Here is a 9686-nt window from a genome sequence, read left to right on the forward strand (position 1 = left end):
GTAAGGTAGCAAGTGCTGCTTGGCTCTGCTGGAGCTCTCGGCTCAGGTCATCATTTGGGACCTAAGTCTCTTCCTCTCCCAACGGGGTGCTCTTGGCTCCATTCCTGCCATCCTCCTGTGGATGGCCACTCCCCTGTCCTGTTCAAACAGTGCTTCTTAGGGGGTGATCACGCTACTCCAAATCAAACTTCATGTGGGAATTCCCAGCGAGTGTCCTTGCTTGAGATACGCAACCTCGAAATTATTTTTTGTGAAGACTGTGTAGATTTCTTTTCCCAAAAATACAGCATAAATATGCCAATTTCAAAATAGTTTTAAAGTTTGGTATACTTAAGCAAGATTAGTTAATGAAATTATTAAGATAGGGTGTGTGGGTTTTTTTGGTGTTTTTACAACTGTTGAAAATTCTATAAGTCTGTCTTTCTGCTTGAAGAAAGAATTTTTTGGAGTTGGCTTCTTCCTCCTTCCTACATCGGGATGACTTCTTAGGCGGGAAAAAATGTAGGGTAATTCCATTCTGAAGTCCTGTTGTTCCTGTGCAAGTCCACAGAACCCCTGAAGCACTCATACATCTTTCCTTCCAAGTGCTAAAGTGCTCTTTCATGTTTTACAGGGTTTTTTTTTTTAACCAGAAACCATTCTCAGTTAAGATGATCCAGTTGATCTCCATTTGGCCAGTTACTTAGATTGGCTTAAAGGCTATATATATCAACAACACAAAAGTATCACTGTTTTATAATAATTAAATACTAATTTATCCCCCCCCTTAGTTAGAAGCCAGACTTTTAATAATCTAGAACATACAAGCTCAGCTACAGTGATACCTGTACCCTTATTTTACACAAGCCAAAAAGTCCCAGCCCTAAAGCTGTGCTGGAACTCAAACTCTTCGTGGAAAATACTTCACCCCCTTACCATCAAGGGCCTAACCTGTTTTCTGGTTTCTCCACCCAGTGTGGATTAAAAGCTGAATAAGGGAGGAGGGAAAGGTACAAGGTGGTTGCCATGTTGGTAAACATGGTGCTATCCATAAAACGTCACATTTGACAGCAAAGAAGAGAATACATTTAAAATGCAGTTTGAATTGTGCTATGTGTTCCAGCATAGTTACAATTACGGCTGGTCATAGTGATCTTAATCTTCAAGAAAACATGGATAGCATTCTCTGTCTTAAGACAGCAGGAAACTAGGTAATATAAGGCCTTAAAGATGTAAATAAACTTCAGCTATCTGGAAACTTGATAAAGAATAACATATTCATCTAGAATGATGCTGATCAAATGAAGCCTTCATATACAATCATGTGAACTTTGAACCCCTAGTGGACCGAATTCTTTAATGTAGTAATATTGGAATTCCCTAATATTGTGTGGTTTTCTGAATTCAAGCATTTTGTGTTATTAGTTGCTATTTGTATGTTTATTTATATGTTTATTCATTCAGTAATTGAGTCTGTACATAGTACTAGCTCATGCTAAAAAATATTACTTCTTTATCTGTTATTCTGGCAAGAAATGCAATCAAAAGAACATTTTTAAAAAGAAAAGTAGTAACCCTTAAAACTAGTCTCAGATATAGATTATCTGAATTTTATTGCATGCATTCACAGGCAAAAAACTATCAGATCTGGAACGAGTTACCTCCCTGAAAGTGTATAATTGGTTTGCTAACAGACGGAAGGAGATCAAGAGGAGAGCCAATATCGGTAATGTATCAGGGAGGCTGCTGTCTCTTTTGAGGCAGTTATGGACGTTGCGTTTATTTTAAGAGTGACTTCCATTTAGAGCTGCAGGTCTAAATGATCCTACCCCTTAAGCCTAATGAGACTTGCCCTTACGTTTTTCTTCATTGTAGTTTTAATAATGCGAAGTTAATATTAATTACACTATTTGTATTGTAATAAGAATGGCATTATTTCTGAAACTCATTGTTCTCAATATGCTAGAATCTAGAATGTCTCTGATCAGTTACTCCTGGGGTGCATATTAAAGATACTTGTAAGGGCTTGAGAGAGGGAGTGTGATACCCTTAGCGTCTTCGTTATTACTGAGCTATATGACCTAGATGTTAAGAAACATGTGATTAATAAAATTGGAATAAGAGAGTCTTAATATACAAGGAACCTAGTAAAAGGCGAGTTTTTTTTTTTTTTTAAAGAGAGAGCATTTAAGAAACATGAATTGATGAGATTGGGGTGGAGGGGTGGTTTTGAGCTTCTAAAATTGTGTTTCATTTATAAACGTACTTCCTTCCCCTTCATCGTTACAATTCTCAAGTGCTTTATAGAACCCCAAGACAGGAGAGCTGTTTAATTAGTTGGTAAGTATTTATGAAGCACCTAACAGTCAGCCACTCAAACGTACACGCATAGCAGCAGGGGCTCCAGAATGGGAAACGTGTTCCTCCCCTGACCTCTGTGCCGCCGAGTTCCATCTGTCTGCAATTTAAAAGAAACAAAACATAGAGAGGAGTCTAGGTTTTTGTTTAATTGCATTCTAATTTCCTCAATACAAACTCAGTGTTTAGACCATGATGGCGATGTAACAGATAATTTAGGGATCTATTTGCTTTTTTCGAAGAAGCAGCAATCCTGGAGAGTCATGGGATAGATGTACAGAGTCCCGGAGGCCATTCCAACAGTGATGACGTCGACGGAAATGACTACTCAGAGCAGGTGAGCAGCGGAGGGGAGGCTGCCGGATACAGGGTGGGTGGGACGGTGTGACAATTCCGTGGGTGCGTTTTGTACGGGGTGGGGGAGGGGAGGCAAGCGAATGTCCCTCCACTCGGCTCCTGTGTCTAGTTAGATTTTCGTGTAATTTGAAAGTGAATTTGTGAGAAATCGTTATTCACCCACATGGATTTATTGTCATATAACAGGATACTTGGCAAGTACGCAATGGGGAGGAGGAGGAGGGAAGAAGTTCAGAGGGAGGCAGAGAAGCAGAGAAGGTAGAAGAAGAGAGGAGGATCTGATCCAAACAAGCAAGTTCCACCGTCCACCACACACACACTCACTGTCCGAGAGACACTAGGGGCTGCGGGCAGCTGTGACCCTGCCTGGACACGTTCGGACCAGCACACAGTAGAAGGGCCCACCCACTTCGGCCCCGTTGCCGTGGGAACCCTCGTGCCGAGATAGTGGGTTCCTCCAGAGTCTCTGGCACATGGACACACACACCCTCTCATAAATGCATGTCTGCCCACCTCACCCTGACTTACTCTCCACTGCTTAGGGGGAAAATATATTTAATTGTAGCCACTGGATGGAATAATTCAGTAACTAAGAATGTGGGAATTTTCCCCCCACATATCTGTTGACAGAGTTCATTACATTTTTTATAGGATTTTAAACTCGTTCCATTTGGAATATGAAGAGAATGTACGGTCTCTTCTCCTAGGCCCCAGCAGGAAAACATCTGCTCTTTCCTATTTGATGTACACCTTTACCTTGCCCCTCGGCCAGCTCTTTTAATAGAGTCCACTGTGGCCTTCTGCCGACCGCTTTGCAGCCCCTGTTTACCGGCTTGAGCATAGACACTGCCACTGCCAGGGCACCAGCAGTTCCATGCTGATCCCTACTTAAACTAAAGGCCAGCCTGCGCGAATGAGCACAGAATTTCCCTCTGAGGACTCCAAATCAGCGCTCCATGTTTCACTCAAGAGAATGTTGTGTGAGTCGTAAGTGGAAACATTCCTGTTAGTTTTTAGTCTACCAATGTAGGTGGATCACTTCCACTTTTTCTCCCAGATGCCCTAAGGGCAACACATGCCATGCTATTTTTCGCCCAAAGGGACTCACCCTTTTCCAAAGCTTTTCGATGCAGAGTTCCCCTGAAGATGTGACAGGTGAGAAACTTACCCCTTGTGTGAAACACCATCTTCAGCGCCTGACGAACATCCTGCAGTGCCAGTTTCCTCCACAGCTGTATTGTTTAACACATCGGCGTTGCGGAGGGCGAGCTTCACACTCCCTCCAAGTAAGACACCTGCACTTCCCTTGCCCGGCTCCCTTACAGTGGGAGAGTGCCAGGTGACATTTTCTCGGGAAGCCATTTCCAGCAGTTACACTTTTGTCCTATTGTAATTGAGAGTTTGGGGTTTGGGTGGGGGGGGTTGGTTTGTTTTTTACAAAAATGCATTTTTATCCGAAAGGTGTTGGTGTGTGTAGTTTTGTCTAGTCTTCTCAGTTGAGTAGAGAGATACTATGAATTCTGATAATCTGTTTGTAAGAGCACCAATCCAGAATTTAAGCTCACCTAGTTTGGCCTTCGGTAACTAGTGCTGTATTTGTTGCAAACTTGGAATGGTCCAGGTTTGATCATCATCCCCAGCAATCTTTCTGATAGAAGGAAAAAATTCTCAACAAGAAAAAAACATTTTAGTGCTTTTTATTTGTTGAATCATAAAAATGGCAACCCGAAGTCTCTGGACCTATATCCATTCAGTGTCTACTTAAATACATTTCACCTCTATTCTGTCATGACGCCCCCAACTCTGTTTTCTCCCACGAATGTTCTGCCTCCCCTTGCCCGCAGCATGCCTTTCTGTGAGCTAGAGAATTTTACCAGTGCACTAATAACATTTGTTTCTTATCTCTGCACATCTAGGACGACAGCACTAGCCATAGTGACCACCAAGACCCCATCTCATTAGCTGTGGAAATGGCAGCAGTCAACCACACTATCTTGGCATTGGCCCGACAAGGAGCCAACGAAATCAAGACAGAGGCCCTGGATGACGACTGATGAGGGAGGATTGGACACGAGAAGTTAACTTAGTTTAGACGTAGCACCTTAGCAGACTTTCCTCGGTCCTTAACATGTGTTCTTACAGTATAACTTGCAGTTTCTTGTATGTCAGTTAGCCGTTAGGGTCTTGTTCTGTGAAGATGGCATGGTGCCCTCAGCCTTTGCATATACTCTCAGTATTAATTCCCAGTAAATAATAACCAACCAACCAACCATCCAACCAATCAACCTTCCCTCTCCCAGACCCCGAGGCTAGAAAATCTTGCTGCTCTGTCTTAGCATTCCAAGAAAGTGCTTCCAGGTATTTAGATAGCCCTCAGTTCTCAAATATTAGGCTGTGTGTATTGGGTACCTTTAGATTCCTGTAACACTAGTCTGTACCCCTTTTCCTTCCCCAAGACTGGTAGGATGCAAGCTGAGGTAGTGTGGCCCAGGATGGACAGACGCCATTTGGGGAGTACCCACAGAGTAAAAGGGACACTAGAACCCCCACCTCAGTGTGGGAAGAATTGATTTCCAGCTGCAATAAGCCGTGCCTCATAATAGTCACACTGTGGCTAGATTATACTTCTTTGGGTGCTGTGCTAAGAATGTCAGTGGAAACACTCGATCTCAGATTTTGGTTGATGTTAACATGCCTGACACAGACATCCTTTCCTCTCACAAGCTGTGTGACTTAAGTAGATAAAATACTGCCTCTGCCTTTGGGACCATGATTAAAACAAACAAACAGAAAAATGACAAAAAACAAAAGTCATTTAAAAAAAACAAACCCACAAAGCCCAGCTTGAGAGCACTGGGAAAAAACACGAGCTGAAGGTCTAATGGATGTTAGGTCCAGTTCTCAGAACCACTATACAGTACGTGGCACAGGTACATGCCGGCCTGGAAAGGTGCTGGAGGTCGTCACGGAAGCTGCTTTGCCTCCTGTCTGTGTCCCCTTTCCCTGCTACCAAAAAAAGGCATTTCGAGGATGGAGCTAAGGTCAAAAGTAAGTGAATGAACTTCCAGTCTTTGTATCCATTAACTGAAGCCCCCTCAACATGAGAGGTTGATAGAGGACTTTATAGCGGGATTATGCTGACTGACTCTCACAAACGCAAATACTTTCCTAACTAGGAGCAGAAAAAAAGCAGGGGACGTTTGCCACTTATGCGGTGGGTCTGCGAGATACAACAGGATGTGACTGCTTTGGTGTTCTCTTTACTCTGTCCTTGTAGAGGTGTGAAAAGCTATATTGCTACAGGCAATTTATTTAATAATTGGAAGCCATATTGATAATGGATGTGGTAATATTTGTAAAGTTTAATCTACTTTAAGCGGCAGTAACTAATGGAATTTTTTTCCTTGATCACATATGTAGCACTTTTGTTACTTTTTAAAGATATTTATATTTGATAAATCTTTTTTTCATTTTGAGAACTCAAAATACCAAACAGTGAACTTGAGTTATAAAGTCACCCTGTGATCACCTTGTCGTCCAGTAGCAAAATGATGAACTATTCATGCGTCCAAGAAAATTACATCTGCTGGCCTTGTATGAAAATGATCTCTTGGCATCCCGATTAAAGGACACACTGTCACTGTGGGTAAGAGGAAACAGCCTTCAGTGTAGCAGCGTAGGGTGCGTCTGAAAGAGGCACAGCTGCTCTCTATTTCCTGCCTCGTTCCCTCTCTCCTTCCTACAGACAACGAAGCCTCGTTTAAAGGGGAATATGGGCCTGGCTGTTAAGCAGGGCGTCATGTGTTTATCCATTGCCTGAAAGTGATTCTAAAATTGAAGGAGGGTGCCATTTCCTTACCTCTTCACCCTTCCTCCCCCACCAAATGTTTTCGACTTAAAACCATTGAGAGAGAGAATGACTGGCCGCCTTCATTTCTCCTTTCCTCAGCAGTGAGTTTGAACATCTGCCAGCTTCTAGCTGGTCTCACTCCATCTAAGGCACACGCTGATGAGATCACCTCCACTGTCTGTTCATCCTGCTTATGTCAGTGTGAGGAAGCCTTTGAGAGGCATGAAGGTGCCACCTTCTGTGGGTCTGTGACTTTATAGAGCTACAGGCAGGGCCTGGGCCTGCTCTTGTCCTTGGATTTCAGGGGGAAAATGTATATATTTTTTTCCAGCTTCCAAGAATTGAAGTAAAATGGAGTAGCCTTTTCTGTTTAACTATATTACTTGAACCAACGAATTCAAGAGTAGCATTTGTTATTCTCAGGAATGATCGATCCCCCCACTCATTTTCTTTCTCGGTGTGTTTGACTTTTTATTTCTATTAGAAGACTGTGTTATCTTTCTTTCCTTTCCTTTGATATTATTTAGAAAAAATACAACATATCTTTCCATTTTGGTGGAATTTTGTCTGCTTATTTTCAGTTGAATCAGAAAGAAAAGGAGAGAGAAAAATATACTGACAAGCCACATCCATGATTTATTGTAAGGAGATTATTATAATTGATAGCTTCTTTAAGATGGGATTGCTAGTATCATTTGTTCTTGCTGGTCCTTTTAAAGAAACAGACTCAAACTGTAAAGGCAGCTGCAGTTTCTAAAGAAACAGGGTGATTGCCAGAGAAGAGCTAAAAGGTTTCATTGATTTAGGACCTTTAAGGAAGGAAAGAAAGCTTCAAAGAGTAAAGGAGAGTATCCATGAAGGCAGTACCAGGTGCTTACCTGGAAATCTGGGAAAAGTGAAAGAATGTGTCTGCCAGTGCGGGGCAGCATTGCCTTGGGTTCAGTAGGAACTGGAGGAAGGAGACCTGCACGCGGAGTTCTTTGATTAAAGAAGACTGCCGGTCTGCTCTAACATCTACTGCCTTACATACAACTTTTGCTTTTTCTCCAGAAGTGAAAATTTAGTTCTTTGGGGCCTCGATTTAAGTCTACCATTGGTTTTTTGTTTGTCATCAGGTTTAACTCTGCTGTCTTCTCCAGGCTACCTTAGTTCTTACAGTGGCATATGGAGTTGCCACTGTCTAATTTGTAATATCTTTGGGGAGTAAATTTTTTTCTTAAGCTTTTTCAGGCTTAAGAGGTGGTATTAAAATAGAAACCCTAAACCGCTCTCTTACTGAAGGGAAAATAGCCAGGCTCTTAAAGCATCCCATCGTGTGCTTTTCGGTTTTTCTGTCCTCTTTTCTCACTTCCTGCTGTACTTTTTTCAGGCCCCCGAGGACTCTTTCAGGGGCTGCTCCTTCCCAGGTGAGGAAGACTAAACGTGTCAGGTGGGGAAACCTTGCAAGCAGTTCAGGTAACTTGTCTGTTATTCTTTTAAGACACTTTCATTGAATTATACTGTGGTCACATGGGTAAATTTCCTAGCCTTCTTAAAACACAGCCTTACAAAGGGACCCTTTAAAGATGGACCATCCTAATGCCATTTCTGCCCATCTCTTGAGAATCGTAACAGCAGATGAAGGCCAGGGAGGGCTACACGGTACACTCTGATCTGCGACCTTCCAGGACCCGTCAGTACCAAATAGACATTGTGGTTTGTTTCAGCAAAGCCTGTAAGGCCGGAGCACCCCTTAAGGCAGTTTTCTTCAAGTCTCAGTACTTTGGGTGGCCTCCTCCCGCCTGTAGTCTGTAGAGTTCCCGCATGTTGTCGTTCGGTGGGTGGGCTCTCCCCCACGTCTCGTAGTCCTTCACAGAAAGAGAGATCCTCGAACAGGAAGACCCCTTTCAGCTCAGGCGCGGTGATCACCTAAAAGGACGTGAGGGAGGGAGCAGCCCCTCAGTATGGGAGGATGCAAACCCAGCCCCCGCGTCCTGTAGGTTTATCATGGCAGTAGTTGCTGATGAACAGCACCTTTACCTCAAAAGGGACAACTCGTGAAGAGCTAGTGATACAGTTGCTTTCGTTCTCCCTGTTTGGCCTCTGTCTTTACACACTTCCCTCTTGGATTTCAACCATCAGGCACCAAGTGTAAGTAAACAGACTTTCATTTCATCAGGAATCTACAGTCACATCCTCTCTGTCTGTGAACAACTCCTCTTCTCTTTTCCTCTGGGCTCCAAACCAAGGTCTCATCTTGAGCTGACTCCTTGCTGGAATCTTTTTATCCTCTGCAGCAGGCAGAGTAGGTGGGTGTGGTCCATCTCTTCACACAAACACCCCTTCCTGTCTTGCAGCCCAGCTTTTTGACCAGCTACATATTCCGCTGACCAGCTACTCTCTCTGCCCACAACAGTGGAAATAATCCCTTTTTCATAAATGATACCCCACCCCCGTCCTTAAAATGTGAACGTCAAGTCCTTCTCTCTCTTTGGTCTTAAGAAGGGTTTGGGTAGAAGCAGTCTTCCCATTTAACTCGTGGCTCTGCCTTTTAAAATTGCTGTTTGTCTCTTTTTGTTGTTGTTCAGAGAACCACCAGAGTATTTTTTTCCCCAATGAGTCTCAACAGATTCTTAGGCAATAATTTTTCTTCTTATTGATGACCTTGTGTGCAGTAGCACTCTACATTCAATAGTCCTGACCCTCTACTCGTGCGTTGGTTTTCTGTGTTAATCACTGTGTGTGATTTAAATCTTACGTCAGAGTGGTGATAGAGTTTGTCATTTTGTTGTTGTGATTATTAGTAATGTTTTACTACTGTATTCACTGGGGCTGCGTTGAGACCAGCCAAATCCATTTATAGCTTTACTGAGCCGCGTTTGTTTGTCAAGATTTCCCAAGTGAACGTTGGGCACATTGACCAGCTCCCGCTGGTGGTATCTCTGCGGGGCACAGGGGTGGGGTGGGGGGGGTGCAGCGGGGCAGGGCTAGGAGCTGCGTAAGACATTCCTTTTTGTGTGCTCTCTAAATAACAAGGATGTTTACTCAGGATTGGGGGATCAGTTGTTAGCCATATTGAATTTGGCAAACTGAGCTGCATGCCCTGGAAACCCTCTTCTGTTTCTTAATCTCCATATTGTCTGGTTGCCATTACCTGGTAATA

At 43.2% G+C, this 9686-nt stretch overlaps 1 protein-coding gene across 9 annotated transcripts in view; it reads left to right on the forward strand.

The window, feature by feature from the left end:
* HMBOX1 (homeobox containing 1) overlaps positions 1-9468 on the forward strand; it is a 185312-nt gene extending 175844 nt beyond the window's left edge. For 3 of the 9 annotated variants that reach the window (XM_030879145.2, XM_060301313.1, XM_060301314.1), the window contains exons 8-11: positions 1610-1705; positions 2580-2674; positions 2881-2952; positions 4611-9468. In XM_030879145.2, coding sequence (XP_030735005.1) covers positions 1610-1705; positions 2580-2674; positions 2881-2952; positions 4611-4748 — 401 coding nt within the window. In that variant the 3' untranslated portion in view covers positions 4749-9468. The remainder of the gene's footprint in view (positions 1-1609; positions 1706-2579; positions 2675-2880; positions 2953-4610) is intronic. The other 6 variants (XR_009564410.1, XM_030879146.2, XM_030879147.2 and 3 more) reach the window with 6 other exon arrangements.
* The last annotated feature ends 218 nt before the right edge of the window (positions 9469-9686 follow it).

The sequence above is a fragment of the Globicephala melas genome, chromosome 6, assembly GCF_963455315.2.
Source record: "Globicephala melas chromosome 6, mGloMel1.2, whole genome shotgun sequence".
NCBI lineage: Eukaryota > Metazoa > Chordata > Mammalia > Artiodactyla > Delphinidae > Globicephala > Globicephala melas.